Below are 19987 nucleotides of genomic sequence, written 5' to 3' on the forward strand. Positions count from 1 at the left end.
CCGGAGACACAGAGAGGAAGGGAAGTGGCGGGGCTGATGCGTAAGTGAAAGCAGTGAGGCTCCGCGGCGACCGTAGTGTCATCTCACGATAGAGGAGACGGAAGGCGAGAAGACGGGCAAGAGCAAGAGAGGAGGGGAAGGAGCAAATGGTCTATGACTGACTGAGGGAGACATTTATTAGGCAACGAGAGATTCTTGTTAAGAAATTCTGCAGCGTGGGCAAAATGCCGCACCCTTCTCGAGGCCACTTAAAATAGGCTGTGCCACACAAACACGATGTGCACTGGTCCGTCTTGTTTAGCCCGTCTGCTGGTTAATAAGCAGGCAGGGGACAGCTCATTTCGTTAAGGTCACAGTGCTGATACCGGTTTGTGATGGTACGACCATGTTGGAAATCAAAAGCGTTCCTCCCTCTTTCAAAACACATCTGTACTATTGTTTTCCTCATGGTCGCAGTTTCACACATGTGGTTAACTCTGTAAATTCAAGCAAAAGAAAAAAACTACGAAATTACTTGGTTATGTTTCTTAAAAGAAAACATGGTAGGTATGTTTGTCCACTAATTTAGGTTACGAGCATAACTTCAAATAAGTCAACGTTGACTTTCTATTTCACACGGGACATGAACAGAGGTCTCCTGGGTGAAAGTCCGGACGTTTTGTTTGACACTCTTCCCGGTGCGGACTTCCGCGGAGTATGATTACAAATGTGTTTGTGAAACGTACAAAACAAACGGAGAAAATAGGATTCGTTCTTTATGATGCAGTTTGGTTTTTTGATTGGCTTATATTTTCGTTCACGCATTCATTCATGAAAAGTTCTTAAAAATCTTAAACAACTAATACAAAATATACAATACAGAATTTAAATGACACATATTTCCCTTAAATGACTTCTTTAACCAAATGCTTTGACTTTTCCTCGACATTCATACAATCAGTTAGGTAAACAATAGGACAACTAATGAAATACTATAACAGTGAATGTTGTGTCCTTGTTATGTTTTTAAAAATCATGAACTGTGTGGTTTTACTGTAAAAGGTATATTTCAATACAAATTACTTGTATACAAATGTGAATTTCTAGGTGACGGGGTTGCAAACATCCTAAATGTTTATTCTCTGTCGTGGTCTCTCTTCTTATCCCCCCAAAACAGCATGTAGAATAGAAAGTGAGATGGAAAGAGAGCACGAGACAAACTATGTCCCGTCTTTCATTGTGGTTATTTACTAAATTACAGATAACACTCTCAGGTAGCGGCCACAAACAGTTTTCGTATGCAGCACTGAAACATCTTTGTCCAAGAGCGATAGGATCTGTGATGCATTGCGGAATATAACGAGTGTTTAATAAGGGAATCACTCTCTGAGTGTTCTGACTACCTGACCTGAGCCCATCTGTGCCTCTATTTAAACCAGTTGTGTCTGTAATGAGCTGTGTGTGTGTCCTGGAGCATCTTGTGCCCCTGAATCCCCCCTGCGCAGTCTGTAAGTGGATAATAGTTCACGTGAATGTTTTGCCAACACAGAGTGAAGTGAAGAGTTCAAAGAACATAAAGGAATGCAATATCACGTAATAACAGGGTCAGTAGAAAACACTCTGTCAAGCCCTTCAAGCGAATCCATTGTATCTTGTTTGGGTCTTTACCTGAAGAACTGTAATCAGGAAAAGGTGTGTTTATAGAAATTAAATGGGAGTAAAAAGACATTCTCCAACCAAATTAACATTGCAGGATGGCCAGAGCTGCGGCCATTTTTATTTACTCGCATCAGGTTATTCGCCAGACAAGTTGTGTTCATTTGTGTCCAACCAGTTGCGAAAAGGGGGCGTGGCTTATCTCCGTGGCTTGTCTCCGTAAAAACAGTTATAATTTCCGCCGTCCACCACAGTCAAAATAACCACTAGTTCTGCTTTATACTTGTTGTGGACATCCCATAAACGTCGGAACATCTAACGCCCTGGTGTCTGGGTTCATAACATCACCCGTAGGCTCACACAGCTCGGGGAATTTCACCGACTCCGTCTCGATAACTTCCGCTTCCAGCGCTACCAGAGCAGCAGCAGCCCAACGGGCGGAGCATCTCAACGCTGATTGGCTTTCGCAACCTAGCCCGAGTGACTCTGCCCTATATGTGGGGCATACAGTTGGATGCACGAGGGAGGGGAGAGCAGAGGGACAGACTGCAACTAAATAAAGGATATTGCGAAATATACCCTAAGTGTGCTCATTCCTTGGTGCTGGGGGGGAAAACCTGCATGTGACGGCCAGGAGCTTGTTACAGCGCCATTCACGTCAATCGCAACGCCCGGCGAATTTCGCAACCATTCGCGTCTGTGCATTGACTTTGCATGGGATCTACTCGCGCGAAAAATTCGCAACGTGTTTGGTGTGAACGCCCCTTAACTTCCGACGTTAACAACTTTGTAATTAGTAAACACATTGCTATCGCCAGATGAGGGACAATTTTGTTTGGCTAATTCTTCTGTAACCAGTGTAGCATTAAAGCGCGGGGAAATGAACAAGCTAGCTAGCTAGCTAGATAGATAGATAACATCCGGCGGTCCCTCCGTCGCACTCCTCGGCGCTCCCCGGAGAAGGAGAGGCTGCCTAGCTAACTAGCCGGCGCTGTGTCCCATTTTGTTTGTGCGGGTGTGTGCATTTACCGTACCTTCCTCCTTCTCCTCCTGTCCAATATCAGCGACGATGTCGTCTATGTTGTCCGGGACCACGTTGCACTGCTCACCCTGCACACACAAGGAAAACTCATAGAAGATTCATCCAAAGCTCCTCACGAAATACTTGTATTATTACACTGTTATCTCACTAGATCACCATTGGCTGTGTATGTGACAATGGTATTTCAAGAGATCTGTCTTGTGATGGAACTGCAATTATTTTCTGAGGTAACCTCCAGGCCTGAATGTGTGATCAACAGAGTGCAGTCACGAAAAAAAAAAGTCTTGTTTCAACATGAAAAATATCAGCTACTTGAACTTGTTGTTGAAGTCCTGCAAAAGGTGTTCACTTGTATGTCAATGACAGAAAAAAGAGCTTTCACTTACAGCGGAAATTAGCTGGCGACAGTCACGTGCAAGTAAGCCCAGATTTGTGGAAAAAAAAGTGTGTTTTGAAAATGCATAATAAAGTGTATGAGCCATATACGTCTTTTCATTATCAGATATTTCTCCCACATATTAATCTTCCATGATAACAAAAAACGATGAAGTCACCTGTGTAGGTTATTAACATGATGGTTAATTGTGATTATGGCAACATGGTTGTAGACACTGCATCGTACCTTTCTAGCGATGCGCTCCACCACCAGCCTGGCCACAGGGGTAATTGCCCCTCCTTCGGGGTCGTAGAACGGGCTCTGGGGGTGGTCCAAACTGGTCAAGGGTCGAATCTTCTCCTGAGGAATTGTGGGCTTGTTTGGTGACTGAAAAAAAAGACCAAATAAGGGGTGAAGTGAGCAAAAAAAGTACAATATTCAAAAGTTAAAGCTGCTATACTCTTTTTTTATTACATGGTAACAATGGATCAATTTAATTGTTGTCATGTAAAAGGTTTTGCTAGCAGAGACATACCCCCAAATAACAATCGCCACCTTTATCACCCTTCAGCTCATTGTTTTGGTTTTGCAGCCTGCAACTTCACAGTCTTGGTTCAGTCTTACCGCCCTCATCAGCGCTGTTTTCCAGCTACTACGGGCTATTTTAGGCAAAGAAGCGCTATAAACTGACTTTATACCACAACGGACAGATACAGTTCCCACTGGAGACCAAAAAAAAGTTTAATGTTGTAAAAAATAATGCTGCTCCATGACAGCCTAATATGTAAATACAACGGCATGTCTCTAACACAGTTGTCATAATAGCTTTAAACTATACGGTGATAATATGTCAAAGCTGTGTTCACAGCTGGTTGAGTTGTCCCCCGGCAGCCATAAAAAGCAATCGATTAAAACAGCTTTTAGTATCTTATATATAAAATATGGAACTAGTCGAGCCCCCGGTGACCATTCTGAAAAACAAGCGCACATAATAAGATGCTACCAATGAAGACGACAATGATTTGAAGCGAGCGTATTCCCCCTGTCCCACATTAGCATTGAGCAAATGGAGTGCTTGGAGTTGGAATCGTTGGTGTCCTAGAGGAAAACATCTGCTCTTGTACCGTATACTGAGTATGATATACGACCCGAGGGAGGGCGGTCTGAGTCGTCCACTGAGCAATGGTAAGAGTATTCAAAGTTAAACAGACAAAATTTAGGACATGGGAATTATTGGTGGGACAAGAATACTAATCCAATAGCAAGCGTACAGTGTCTGTGTAACAGGCTTTTAGAAGGAGAACAACACGATTTCTCTTGAGGCGAAGGGAACAGTGGAGCGGCAGTAATTTAAGTAAGCAAGCAAGAATTAATAAAAAGTAATAACACTGTAATGGCTGCCTTGATTTTATGCTCCAGTTTGACCAAAACGGGTGAGGAAGGTTGGTGTCAAGAGCCCTGAAGAGTCACCATCAGCCATCTGGTGCGGGGCCTCTTTTCTTCTCTTTTCCTTCACATGAATCATTCTCTTTGTTCGCACAGGTCAACTCAGTGTTGTTTCAAGTGTCAAACCAATTTAACATATGCAGGAGTAGTGAATGAGACAAAAAGGTAGACATCCACGACGGACGTATGAGAAGGAGATATGGATTCACAATCATGTGGGAGACATTTGCACGCTACACATTGTGTGGCTGCGAGCAGAAAGAAGTCTTTGCTTTGTGCTAGGTAGAAGAAGAAGACTTGTACTTCCATGACTCTGCCCGTAGGTGGCAATGATTCAATGTCTGCTGTAATGTAGCACCGCATGCATTATCTGGTGGTAAATTGACAGATATGGGTTTACTTTCCAGAGTAATGGTCCATTATCTGCTTGGAAACTGTAGTTTAAAAATACCTTCCAGGGCCAAGGAAGCAACACACTGTTTAAGCAATGCAGACCCACATAGTTGTGTTGTACTTTGCATTTGACATAATGACTGATTCACATACATGTAGCACAATGCTCATTGGGCAGGGCGCCGTTCGTAGCCGTTTAGGGCTGCCGGTGATGAGTATCTTATAGTGGATAATATTACTTTTGTTGGCGGGTAGTGGAGGTTCCCCGTTTATCCCCCCACATTTTTAGGAACTGTGTCATATCTATTCATGTTAATAAAGATTGCCCTTTTTGACGGCTCTGACTTGATTGCAAGTGAATTCCTGCCACACCTTTTGAAACCTTCGAATTATTACACAGCTCACAAATTGTCCACTTATGTCAATCGCGAGTGGGAAGAAATGCTGCTGTTTAAATATGTTCAGTTTTGAAGATGTTCAGTTGCCACTCAACTGCCTTAATTATTGTCCCTATGATCACAACACCTCATAACTTGGAATACACATACACATACATGTACGTCGACTACCATATATATTCTTCCATAATAAGAGCTCTTTCTGAAGAGGAGGTGTAGTGGACCATGAGACAACCCAAAAACATAATGCCTCCGCCATGGCTGTTGCCGGCACCCACGTGTTTCTGTTTTGTTTTTGTATAGAAGTCTATGGGAAAATGACTCTACTTCTCTCTTGATTTATTCCCTCAGTAAACATTGTAAACATTAGTTTATGGTCTCAATCTCTAGATTAAAGTCTTCTTCAATACAGCATGATGTCCATTTAATAAATGATGATCCATTTAGAGTCAAATAAACCATAGAGCGGAATATGCTTCAGGGCGGGGCTACCTTGTTATTGACAGATCGCTATCAGAGTGGTATATGGCGTCTCCAAACTCCTCAGTCAAATAATGGTCTCTTACGTTCACCAGTTGCAAAAACCAAGATGACGACGACCAAAATCCAAGATGGCGATGGCTAAAATGCCCAACTTGAGGCTTCACAACTGCAGTCCACAAACCAATGGTGATGTCACAACGACTGCACGCCTCTATTGGATGTCACAGCTCTCAGGTTTCTACCATTGCCAACATACCTATGATTTAACCAGTTAAGTCATGCTAGATTACCTCATAAGTGACACCATTGTCAGTGCCTGCATCCCAGGGAATGAGTCCCGTATCCAACCTCTGGACCCAGCCACACTCCTTGGTGCAGAGGTCCTCTCCTGACAGCCCTACATTCCAGTCTGGGCTGGGCCCCAGCATGGTGAGGAAGGACATCAGGTGACGGGTCCGGTCCACAGAAAACTCGGCTGATGGAGCCGCTCGCCTGGTGATACGGGTGGGTCAAGAAAATTAGAAGAAGAAAAAAAAAATGTAAATAAAGAAAAGGTTATATCCAGACAATTCAATTCCATTTGAAATATTATAATAAGTGAGCAATTTTGTGCTGAATACTCGTAAATGGCTCTAATGTTGAGACCTGTGACTCGACTCAACCTCTGCTAATTGCTGGATAATTGAACTTCCGAAACATCCGATTAGCGGCAGAAAATAGCTCATAATAAAATGTTCTCTCTCAATGTCCAGAAATCAACGGGAAATAATAAAACCTTCAAAGATAATAATAGGGTAATTTAAAGTTTTGAAAAACAGTCCCTGGTATCTTAATTATCACGTCTTAACCGAGACATAACAACTTGACAACTTTGCATGCAAAATTGAACAAAATGAGCTCATATTTCATGTCCACACTGAGTTGTGATTGTGCATGTGTGTGTCTGCACGTGCGCAAAGGATCTCATTAGTAAAAATAATAGTGGCACAATGTATCGCGAATGACAGACAACGCTAGGCGGGGTAATTAAACAGATGTTTGGTGAAAGATATGGTACATTAGTCTGTGTGTGTGTGTGTGTGTGTGTGTGTGTGTGTGTGTGTGTGTGTGTTGGAGCTCATGCAGTGCTGGAGGCTAGAACTGAGATGGGTTTCTAATTGCTCTTCAGCGAGTTCCAAGGAGTGCACAGGATGCCAGAGTGTGTGACTATTCAGCCTGGCTTTTTAAGAGCTGCATAAAAGGAAGAAATCATAAAACAATTAAGGATTATTTGTAAACGTTCAAGATCAAGATCAGTGGATGTGAGCTGCCCGCCGTCCGGGACATATACAGCGATTGTTGTTGACAGTAAAGCCTGCGGGATGATCAGTGACCCCAGTGACCCCGACCGTTACGGCTGCTGCCGCCTGGCAAGCGCTACCGCAGCTTTGGGGCAAATAAGATACTTGGCAGCTGTTTTCATCAGGATCACACACGTATTCACACACTATGTTCACATCATTTACATGACAGTGTTACATACACTATATGCACATCATTTGTATAATTATACTGTATTGTATTAGCATTTTCTTTGTTAGTTGTATTGCTATTAGGCTGAAATGTCAAGGAGCCCAAAACAAATGAATTTTGACATGTAAGAATAAAGGTTTCTCAACTATACATTTTTTCTTATATACTAAATATAAGATACTCTTAAATACACATTATATTTAGAGTATTTACCTATTCAAAGAAACAGGAATATATAAAAACAGTAGAGGATATTAAAAAAAAGGACAAAGGATAAAACAAGATAGTTGCAGAGAGGGAATAGATAGCATCCCTTGTGTATTAATAAAACACTGTACACTATTAAATAGATATGTCTTGCTTACACAGAACAGTTGGATTTAATCTGTATTTGAGTATAAAAGGAGTGTTGTACACACTCCAGAAGTGTTAAAAGAACCCAAATCTTTGGCTTAGCCCACTAACCCCCGAAGCACTTTTGAACTGTGAAGCACTTATCCAGCTAATGAGCATTTGATACCGCTCATTATGAAGATTAGGTATTTGTGATTCACGGCAAGGTTGTATTAAAGCTTTCTGCAACATTTTGTCACATACAGTTTCCATTTATCATTCGGCATAGGCTGAATTATGTAGATGTAGTATTTGTGATAATATCTAATTTATAGATCACTTCGCAATAATTCTGTATTTCTGTGTGTACTTTAGACGCAGATATGTTATGCCTATGAAAAAAATAAATACTTAAAAAAGATTTTATAGATTTTTTTTAGCGTGGCCACCAGACCAAAACATTTGATAGGTCAAAACACACAACATGTGTTTCCAAAAGCTTTCCAACGAGCCTCTGGTGTCTCGACAAAAGTGATGAACGGATGTTAAATCATAATAATAAAAAGAAAAGCTATGTTATGTTATTCATGTGAAACGAGAAGTCAATGTTTCATGTTTTTGTGACGTAACGTTTGCAATTAGTATTGCCACTTCTGTGGTTATTTTAACGCTGAAACCTAACTAAGTAGTTTTGTTGCTGAAACCTAATTAAGTGGTGTTGTTGCCTCAACCTAACTAAGTGGTTTTGTTGCCTCAACCTAACTAAGTGGTGTTGTTGCCTCAACCTAACTAAGTGGTTTTGTTGCCTCAACCTAACTAAGTGGTTTTGTTGCTGAAACCTAACTAAGTGGTGTTGTTGCTGAAACCTAACTAAGTGGTTTTGTTGCTGAAACCTAACTAAGTAGTTTTGTTGCTGAAACCTAACTAAGATGTTTTATTGCTGAAATCTAACTAAGTGGTTTTATTGCTGAAACCTAACTAAGTGGTTGTGTTGCCTAAACCTAACTAGAGTTTCCAAAGTTATATTATTTATTTTTTGAAATTTCAAGTGTGACCGAATTATTACACTAGTCGAAAACAAGCACTGAGGATATATAGCTCAAAAAGAAATGTTTAGGTTAAGTTCTGTTCAAGGTTGATTTCCTGTTTTGTTGTTATTATTGGAATTTCCATCTCTCGCAGAAGTGCCTCTGCCATTCATTACATTGAGTGATACTTACAGGTTGAGCGGCTGCCATGCCGGCCACTGAGCCTTAGTCTTAATGACAGTAAGCACTTCATCTCCCTGTGAAGAGAAAGAGACAAAGACAGAGAGAGGGATACATGAGGCAATTTGTCTCTAAATGGATGACTATAAATCGAGGGAAAATAAAAGAGACATTGACAGAGAAAAGGCCAAAATTGACAATTTGACATGACTGAGGGTTGAGTACTCTCATCCAAGGACAGCAAAGCGTGCTCCACTTCTCGGAGGCATAAGAGACTTATTAGTCTCTTTTCGGGACAAAATGGCTCTGTGCCATTGTGTTATATTCTAGCAGGGAGCCACAATCCCATCGTCTCTCTGCAGCATTACGGCCACTTTATGCACAACACATTATCTATCATAATGCATCGGACGAGCATTTTCATTTGGCCGAAAGCAGCAGGACAAATGGTGGATTTAGTGTGGCGCTGCAGTTGATTACACCGGAATGGAGAAAGTCTGTATATACCCTTTCTGGTTTAATAAGAGCCTTTATTGTTTTCTCCCCCATTTCTCCAGCTTTTTGTCTCAACATAGACACGCAACAGCTTCAGGTTGGGATGTGCCCAAAAAAGTCTGGTTGACTGAAGGTTTCACAGTCCCTTTTGAAAGCCTCCCCTCTTCCCCATGGGCGGTGTGTCTGTGTGTGTTTACAAGTCACTGCCCATCCATCTTTTTTGCAGCATCCCGGGGCTCTAAGGCCTCTCTGGCCTCAGAGCCCACTCCGTCTTCTCAAAACACATAAAACACATAAAACACACGCACACACAAACACATATAGATGGACACACACAAAAAGGTGTGTGTGTGTGTGTGTGAGAGTGAGAGCTAGATGGATAGAAACACAAAAGCTGGAATATGGACGTCAGGCAAGCTATGGCTTTGGAACATTTTAAAATGTCACAAAACATATACATTTCGAAAAATATGAATCTTTTTTTTTGCTATCTCTAGAAACAAGAATTTCTTTCAAAGATCTAAGATGACCAATGTTCACGTTTACATCTTATGTTCTAAGGACTGCAACCATAGACTGTAAATAAGACGTGGGCGTAGTCATGGTAACGTCACTCACTGGTTTGTGGACCGCTGTTTTGAAACCTCGAGCTCGACGTTTTGGATTTTGTCCGTCGTCATCTTATTTGGACGGCGGAGGTGTATGCTCCGCTTTTATAGTCCTTTTCACTCTAAATGGACCATCATTTACTAAATGAACATCATGCTGTATTGAAGAATACTTTAAACTAGAGATTGAGACCATACACTGATATTAACAATGTTTACTGAGGGAATAAATCATTTTCTCATAGACTTCTATACAATCTGACTGCAACAAGAGAAGTCGCGCCCTGTTGGTCAGTAGAGAGAATGCAAGTTGAAGATACTATCAGCTTCATATTTCAGAACAAAGGGTTGCAGCCCGTCAGCCAGGCTTTAAACATGTTGTCTGTAAAGTTGGACATTTAAACATAAGGGTCTATGCGGATTGCCTAAATTTCCTCAAGAGCCATTTGAGGAACTGCGCATCATGTTTTTCTAACCTCGGTAGCTAAACTGCAAGGAAACCAATGATTACATGTTTCTCAATTTGTAGATAAACATGTTTAAGGTAATTGTCATTCCTTCCACCCTCTGCCATTACCAGAAACTCTCCACTCTCTGGTTTAATTTTGGCCACGAGCAAAGCATCCTATTCCTGTGAAATGGTCCTGCACACAGCCCTCAGCCGGCAACACGTCATACAAAATGCTTTCGCGGAGGCTGGCAGAAGAAGCAAATCTTCCTGTAATGGTCTTGTTTGTTTGTGGTAATCATCATAATGGCACAAAATGACTGTGATTTAACCATGTTTAAAAGCCCATTACAAATGTTTTCAAGGAGAGGAGGAAAGAGTGGAACAGGAGGAGAGGGAGGTGGAGTTAGATACGGAGGATACAATTGTGGAGAAGAAGAAGAAGAAGAAAAGAACTGACAAGTGTGAGCACACAAAGGGAGGCGGGGAGGAGGAGAGGGTGGGTGAAGGAAAGTGATACAGCTGAAGAATACATGAGGATGGAAAGAAAAGACGAGAGTAGGATGAGGTGGACAGCAATAAGCTCAAGTGAAGACAGAGTGGGAGAGCATGAGAATGGGACAGAGGTGGACTGGGGCAGGAACAAGGGAGACACAGTTGAGGGGAAAAGAGGGAGGAAACTGCAGCATTGCACTTAAATGAGGGAAAGAAAGTCTGATAAAAGAGAGAGAGGTTAAAAAAGGAGCCGAGGAGACGAGCAGGGGATCACAACCACCGCACAGAGACAGTAATCCAGTTGAAATAACTTTACATTCACTCACATACTCCCATGATAACGCTTCCGTCACTCCCTCCCTGTACTTGCTCCTTTGTTCCATACTTCCCTCCCTCTGTCCCTTTCAAGGTTCAAGGTTCATTCATTGTCGTTCTGAAACATGCAGGGTTTCCATGTGGAATGCAGTTTAACTCCCTTCATGCTACGCAAAAAAAAAAAGGTTTCAGGAGGACCGCAAACAGCAGCAACAGAAATACCCCGAATAGTCGACGAGTTGTTCTACGGAGCCTGATTCAACTGGAGAACTCCAATCGTTGAGAAATGTGGAGAAATGTGGTGATGAAAAAAAAAGGATCCTTCCATTCTGGCTACATGGGGTTGCTGCATGTCTGATTTTAGATATAATTGCTTTGTTTCTTCCAGGAAAGCCAATTTTAGTATACATATAATAATACTGTAAATGGAAATCTGAAAATAACTCATGGGCATGCTTATTTTAGCATTTTTAACATCTGCTATTTTACTCTAAACACAAAACAACTGAGACTCATGGGAACGTCATTATTTTGTACTTTTTTTTCCCAGTTATGGCGCTAGTTAAAAAGTCAAGGGCATCCATCTGAGTGGGACACACACATGGCAATACAAGCAAACGTTGCCCACACATTCCATTCAAAAACACAAATGTCAACCTCCTGGTGGCGCTAGAGAGGACCCCCGTCCTAATTCTACCCAATGGATTGGCAATGACTTGGACACTTAAACAACTAGCAGCGGTCCACACGCTTGCACCATCCATCTACCACTGAATGCGTTGGAGCTCCTGTCACAGTGAACGGTCTCCGAGGTGTGTGACTCTCTGTCAGAGATCGGCCGCCCTTCATGTTCCTTCAGACACGAAAGCAGCGAGCGCGACAGTCGGGAAAATGATGGGGAGAGAGCTGCAAGCCAGGGGCCAGTCTTACAAAAGAGGTGACACATATTGGGAAGTGACACCGCTGGGCAACATTCAGGTACACGGTGCCGATGTGAAGGCCTGTGACTCATGGCTGTCCATGTAGGATGGGGAAGTGGTGACAGTGTAAAAGAGAGTGAGAATGGGAAGCTCTAAAAACGGAGATGAAAACCGACCCAATCAGCAGCTGGGTTTTAATCCACGTTTTTTTGCAAATCATAATTGATCTAGTTAAAGGCTAAATGGAAAAAGGAAGAAGTTCCTCAAATACTTTCATTAAAACCAAAACGAGGAGCTGAAACTAGATGAAGTTCCGTAGAGAGCTGAGGGCTGATCATTCTCGGCGGGTTCATCACCACGATCAATAACCCTTAAATTACACGTAATAATTGTACCCATTGTTAAAGTAATCCATCTATTTCTAAGGGGGAAAATATACTTCCACGCTAAATTGCTTCCATGTTTAAGGCATGGATTTTCACAACGCTTGACAAACAAATTCACTATTGTGAGTGATATATTTGCATTATGGAAGCGTTCCATCCTTTTTTTTTTGCTTCGGAGTACATTTATCTTGACGGCTGGATGGAAACATACCTGTGTGGACAGGTACAAAACGGAGACTATTGCCACACAAATCCCCTCAGTGGTCTCACTTCTGCCGTCTTCTCACTCGCTCACGTCGCAATGAAGTTTTGCCTGGAGGGACTCTAAACGCGGCAGCGTGGTGCTCTGTATTGTCTTTTCAGAATCGACCTAATAAAGGAAAATGAGCCGGGGGGAAAAGGTGTCTAATAAAAGAATCAACACTGCACTAATGCGATTACAATGTCATTTGGGGCTGCGGAACAGGTGGATGACTGGGCCACGATGTTGTAACTCAGTCGGATAAAATTCCCAGCTTAGATGGGTAACACACACAGACTCATATATGCACTCACACATGTAAGTTCTCACTTCCTGTCACACTGAGAACACACACATGGTGTTATCTAAAGGTAACCACATGATGAAACAACCTGTCCTTGTGGAAATAAACTGTTATTCCCCTCATCTAGTGGGATGTCTTCGATGATTTGTCAAATGTAATTTCACTGACACACAGACGAAACAATTTCAGCTCGGCGGGTTATTTATCAACCACCTGTGACATGGATATGACGCCAAGAGCTATGCTGTATCATCTGTCCAATTACATTGTCATTTACTCGTCCCTCAAGCCAGCTGCTGTAATTGTACAATACAAAATAACAACCTGAGCTCCCTTATAGCGACGCAATGGATTTGAAATGAACAGAGCCCATTTCGTCTTTCCCCTGGAGGCTTGCTAGTTGGAAATCACAATTCAATATTTAATGATGGGACATATAATGTGATTCTTTTTTCAAGGCATCTGATTAACTCTGACAGTGAAAAGCTTTCCGTTTGAAATGTTTCTAATTTGAGTAATACCTTGATAATTCTTCACGTGTCTCCTGGAGATATGAGTGTGTTCCTTCCTATCTCCATGTATCTCCATCATAGCTCATATTCCATCAATTTGCGTCAAACATTTTTAATATGCCACAATAAACCTACGCTTAGAGCTCCAGTGTTGAAAACAATGCAGCACCGCAACCCACGTCAGACCCACATCTTTATGAGACTTTGACGACTGTGTTTCTAATTGTAAAGATGGCAGCAATGACCTACTGGCAAACCCTATACTATCAGGGTGTGAAAACATGTTACATTAAATGTAGCCAATTAAAGGCCTGGTGTTTGTGAAGAAGAAGAAATCCCTGATGGTTTTGGAGTATCTGCTGTTACAGCAAACACAACATACAATGTTTTTTAACCCAATCCCCATTAAAACCCCTGAAAAATTGGTTTAGTACTGTATCTCTCTACAATGTGATATTCATTCATAGGTCAGGAAGTGGAGGGCACAGGAAGCAGTTGTCTAGGCTAAATCCTGGTTTTGGCATCTACTGCTGGTTAAAAGGGTCTGAGACCTTGAAAGAGCCCAAGGGAAGTAGAGGTATAACCAAGAAGAGATAGGATAATGGGTGGAGGAAGTAAATACACGCATAGGAGCCAGCCATCAACCGCAAGATCACTTGGTCAGAGTTCTGGAAGGCCGAGACACTCCATCAAGTCTTGATCCAGCTGGTTTAAGACGTCTTGATCCAGCTGGTTTAAGACATCATTCACAGCCAATCCAACCTTTACCACTGGGGTCTGGCAGAAACACTAGGTTGAGTTGTTGTCAAAGGCTATTGGAAAAGGACATTACTGACGAGCTACGATCCCTGGTGGGTATCCTGGCTAAGGGTGTCTGATGTGGAAAGATCCAAAACGCCAGTTGACAGTCAAACACCAACGCTGAAAAACCAAGTGAAGCATACGGCGAGCTGCCATGCAAGGTCTATGGAAAGCTACAGCCATAGACTGTATGTAAGATGTGGGCGTAGTCATCGTGGCACCACCCATTGGTTTGTGTACTGCCGTTTTGAAGCCTTGAGTTTGTCATTTTGGCTGTTGCCATCTTGGGTTTTTTGCAACCAGACCTGACACGAGAGATACAACTGAACATTGCCAACGAACAACAAAGGTTACAGTTAACTGTCACGACCTTAAAAATTGTGAGAGGGTTAAAATGGTATGAGGAAAACAACATGATAACAACTTGTCAATCGCAAGGTAGCCCCGCCCTAAAGCATACCCTGCTTTATGGTCCATTTCACTTTCAATTTTACCATAATTTACTAAATGATCATCATGCTGCATTGAAGAAGACTTGAAACTAGAGATTGAGACCATAAACTCATGTTTACAATGTTTACTGAGGGCATAAATCAAGAGAGAAGTTATTTTCTCATAGACTTCTATACAACCAGACTTCTTTTTGCAACCAGAAGAGCTGCCCCACATTTCCACATTGCCTTCACTTTTTAGAACCGGAGGTTGCCTCCTGGTTTGGGTGGCCTGATTGAGCTCAGCGTGTGACAGGTTGACTTATGGAGCTAAGATTTTCTTTCCGCGTTTCTTACCCTCTCTGTCCCAGAAAAATGTAATTATCACAACAAGCTGCACTTTGGCACTGACCGCTGTGTGCAATGGAGCTAAACTAGTATTCACCAAGACAGTGTGGGGGCGGATTGACCAAATCATACAGTGCCATGGCAACATAATCACACCACCAGCTTTGATTCACATGTTTCTGATTCACATGTTTTTAAGTCCTTGCTGCTGTAAAGAAGCATGGCCTCTTTCAAACCAGGGAGGGACGCAGACAAAAAACTAATTCTGAAATCTCTCACCCAAGTTTTTGTAAGTTAACTTTGGCAAAATATACAGTGTTTGTTATTCATAACAATAAACTGATTAAAACAATAAATAGGCCTTTTGTATGCGTTTTGTACATTACTTACAGTATGCTTTGTGTTGGTGTAGTGGTTTCATCTGCACCTTTGTTGTGCATCTTGCTGTGTGTGTGTTCCTGTGACTGTGATGATTTTGTGAGCGTGCGTGTATCTCTGTGTGCGTCCCCTCCAAGATATTATAGCCCGAGGGCCTGGTAATCCATCACACCGGTGTCAGGCGTAATATGTGACACATTCACCTGAGGAAACGCTGTCACATTAGTCAGCATGGATCACTGCTGCGCTCCGTCTTGGCAGACTTCCCTCTCCTGTTTGGTACAAAGAACCAAACAGCTGCAATTAATAACGGCTGAAGTTAGTGAATGAAGATATGAGTTATGAATTTTTTGCATCGTAAAGGCATCTGGCCCAGAACCATGTGGTGCAGGCTTGTACATAGATGCGTGAATATTTGTATTTAGATCATCCCATTTTAACGTCCTAATATACTTCTTGCTAGAACAACTCGCTGATATGTTTACCGATCCATTTAACTTCAGGGTAGTTTAGGAAAATGGATGACTCCGTTGAAAGAGTAGAAGAAGTCATTTTCATTAGCAATGTGGAAAATATATAAAGAATATGTTGGTTGTGACAGATGAGAAGAAAACAACAAAACATTTCAAGCTGAGATAAAGAAATTAGATGATGCCATTAGAATGAAAATAAATCAACTGCCATGAAAGCCCTTTGAAAAGGAGGGTTTTGATATAGAAGGAAAAAAGATGTGGAAGCTTCAGCAGAATGCCTTTTGAATTTGCGTTAGAAGTGGATCTGGAAATATGGTGATGTTTTTAAAGACTGCAACCACTCATCTATGGCACCTCAAAGGCTTTTGGACCAGGCGCTATGGGTTTGAATCTGAAACATCATTATCATCAAGATCTTTCTAGAGGGTGTGGGAACCGAGAAGAGAAGAGGAGAGTAGGGGGTGGATAGTTTTGTTAACCTGTGTAAGTTAGTACCATGTCTCCTGTAATGAGGGTCCTGTACCATTAGGGAGCTTCTTGTCCCATCGTGCCCTGTCACTCCTGTCCTGTTGAGCCTGTGGCGACTGTGATTTCTTGCCATCCATTTGCAATCACTCAGTTCAGGTGAACCATAAATGATTGGCTCCGTTATTCAGTCGTTTTTGAAAAAGAAAAGTCCTGTAATCTTTTTTTCCCTCAAGGACATGAATGTAGCCCTTTTCTATAGCAGGCTATAGATGCTTCAGGCTTTCCTCAGCTGTAATTTGGGAAGAACACAAAGGTCATTATGTGTTCAACTGAGAACTGGTTCTTGTCTCTGGCAAGTGAGGTGCTGATTTTGAAATTGCTTCTGGCAGTTTCATTTTCTGGTACGGTTTAGTAGACGGGCTTATCAAAGAAAAGCTTGATTGTGAAATAAAATGACAAAAGGAAAGAATCAGTTCTGATGACTTGATGTTATGATGTCTCTATATGGAGGAATGAAACAAACTCTTTTTTGTTGCCAGTTCTGTCGCACTCTGTAGATTCTCCCTAATATGTGTGTATTTGTGCATAATGTAATCATAGCTTATACTGTACACACACAGTCTTGGATACAAGTGGCCGAAATGAGTTTCCTCCGTAGGGTGACCGGGCTCAGCCTTCGAGATAGGGTAAGGAGATGAGTTTCCTCCGTAGGGTGACCGGGCTCAGCCTTCGAGATAGGGTAAGGAGATGAGTTTCCTCCGTAGGGTGACCTGGCTCAGCCTTAGAGATAGGGTAAGGAGATGAGTTTCCTCCGTAGGGTGGCCGGGCTCAGCCTTAGAGATAGGGTAAGGAGATGAGTTTCTTCCGTAGGGTGGCCGGGCTCAGCCTTCGAGATAGGGTAAGGAGATGAGTTTCCTCCGTAGGGTGGCCGGGCTCAGCCTTCGAGATAGGGTAAGGAGATGAGTTTCCTCCGTAGGGTGGCCGGGCTCAGCCTTAGAGATAGGGTAAGGAGATGAGTTTCCTCCGTAGGGTGGCCGGGCTCAGCCTTAGAGATAGGGTAAGGAGATGAGTTTCCTCCGTAGGGTGGCCGGGCTCAGCCTTAGAGATAGGGTAAGGAGATGAGTTTCCTCCGTAGGGTGACCTGGCTCAGCCTTAGAGATAGGGTAAGGAGATGAGTTTCCTCCGTAGGGTGGCCGGGCTCAGCCTTCGAGATAGGGTAAGGAGATGAGTTTCCTCCGTAGGGTGGCCGAGCTCAGCCTTCGAGATAGGGTAAGGAGATGAGTTTCCTCCGTAGGGTGGCCGGGCTCAGCCTTAGACATAGGGTAAGGAGCTCGGATATCAGGAGGGAACTTGGAGTTGAGACACTACTCCTTTGTGTCGAAAGGAGTCAGCTGAGGTGGTTCGGGCATCTAATCAGGATGCATCCTGATTAGATGCCCATTAGAGGTTTTCTGGGCACGTCCAACTGGGAGGAGGCCCCGGGGAAGACCCAGAACACGCTGGAGGGATTATATCTCCCAGCTTGCCTGGGAACGCCTCGGGATCCCCCAGAATGAGCTGGACAATGGACCCGGAAAAGCAGCTGACAATGGATGGATGGATGGTATTCATAATATTCTTACTTATTTCTGTAGTGAAAACACGGCTCTGATTGAAGGTAGCACAAGATTTTCATTTTTGGTTTGGAATATTTCTTCTAAATTTACCAAAAGTTAGAACGACATAAAACCTAATTTGCATGTTTAAACACAACATTCCATTCATTTTCATTTGTCTTAATGCGAGTAATCAACTGGGGTAAGTTTTGTGGTGTGGTGTAGTTAAAATGTTGACCCTTTTCACCTGTAGTGTAATTATATTACAATTTGTCTGCAATGCTAATTTAAATATGCAGATGAGATATTATTTTAATGAATATGTGGTCATTTGCATACATTAGCCTAAAAAAATCTATTGAATGATCAATCAAATATGAACAAACAACTCTATAAAGACCTTCAGAATATAAATAGGAATGACGTAAAGTTGAGTAGTTACATTAAGACAATCATTTTTATAAAAGTTTTTCTGAAAGTTTAAATATGAAAATGAGACATTATCTAATGCTAACTTTTGGTTAATTTAGGAGAATCTACAGACACAAATGTAGTAAAATAAACTTGTATTGTGTTTGTGTTATTTCTACCAGCCTGAAATAATTCCTGTAACATCTCCAAATTGATCAGTGCATGAAAAACAATATTGTGGCCTGTGTCTAGCTTTAAGAAATTGGCAACACACTGTTCCCATTTAAAGAATCTATTAAAGCCAAACAAAAAGAAAAAATAATTATACTTTTTGACTATTGAAAAGTATTACGATACATATGGGATAATCAACACCAGCCTGTGTAGTTGACTAAAATAGCACACTCTGCAGTGAGCCCTGTTTTAGAGTGACTCATCACTAACTGCATGGGGGACCATCCTGCGTGATTCCCATAAAAGGGTTTAGGGGTCCAGTCGTTTTGCCTATTGCATAGGTTTTGATGTATAGTTTAGTTGATTGCACCACCACAACACTAGATGGATGTATCGTACACGATCAGGCCATATCCAGCTTTATTGATACTACCCACTCTGTTCACATTTTTCATTCGCCGTGATAGAGGGTGGTGAAGGTTTTACAGTGGAGATTTTTAGCTAGTTGTATCTTTCACTAAAAGAGAAGACTACAGAGCTTTTATTCAGCTTTATTATGTTGCATTCACTATGAACAATCTCCACTGGCATCAGAAAGTCGCCGGTGAATACGCTAGCAGCCCATGCTGACCGAACAACGTATCTTATGACAAAGTGACTCCTCAGTCTTCATACAAAAGCAAGCCACCGGTCTTTTCAAAATAAACTTCCATGTACACAGGATACAACTTAGTTAGGTTCAGGTAAACAAAAGTACTTTAGGTTTAGGTTTTTGGAAAAGGTCGTGCAATACTTAGTTAGGTTTAGGAAACAAAACTACCTAGTTAGGTTTTGGAAAAGATTGTGAAATACTTAGTTAGGTTTTGGTAAACAAAACTACCTAGTTAGGTTTTGGAAAAGATTGTGAAATACTTAGTTAGGTTTTGGTAAACTAAACTACCTAGTTAGGTTTTGGAAAAGATTGTGAAATACTTAGTTAGGTTTGGGAAACAAAACTACCTAGTTAGGTTTTGGAAAAGATTGTGAAATACTTAGTTAGGTTTAGGAAACAAAACTACCTAGTTAGGTTGTGGAAAAGATTGTGAAATACTTAGTTAGGTTTTGGTAAACAAAACTACCTAGTTAGGTTTTGGAAAAGATTGGAATTTTGGTTAAAACAACTACAGAAGTTACGTGACAAAAACATCAATTGTAAGAAGCTGGGAGACACCCGTTGAGGAGTTTAGTTAGTTTCAAGAAAATACTTTTTAACTATGCAGGTAACTGTACTGAAGTAGTCTCCTTTCACCCGGGGAACGAACTGCAGTCTCCTGGCGGTTGGATCCGTGTTTGTCTTTCTACTTCTTTGTTCATGATTC

The 19987-nt window shown here is 41.8% G+C and overlaps 1 protein-coding gene across 1 annotated transcript in view; it reads right to left on the reverse strand.

The window, feature by feature from the left end:
• The window catches only part of LOC117732839 (spondin-1-like), an 81365-nt gene that overhangs the window by 7726 nt on the left and 53652 nt on the right, over positions 1–19987 (reverse strand). The window contains exons 7-10 of the mRNA XM_034536043.1: positions 8839–8903; positions 6064–6265; positions 3300–3440; positions 2670–2745 (exon numbers count right to left, since the gene is read on the reverse strand). Of these exons, the coding sequence (XP_034391934.1) occupies positions 2670–2745; positions 3300–3440; positions 6064–6265; positions 8839–8903 (484 nt within the window). The remainder of the gene's footprint in view (positions 1–2669; positions 2746–3299; positions 3441–6063; positions 6266–8838; positions 8904–19987) is intronic.

Source organism: Cyclopterus lumpus, chromosome 6 (assembly GCF_009769545.1).
Source record: "Cyclopterus lumpus isolate fCycLum1 chromosome 6, fCycLum1.pri, whole genome shotgun sequence".
NCBI lineage: Eukaryota > Metazoa > Chordata > Actinopteri > Perciformes > Cyclopteridae > Cyclopterus > Cyclopterus lumpus.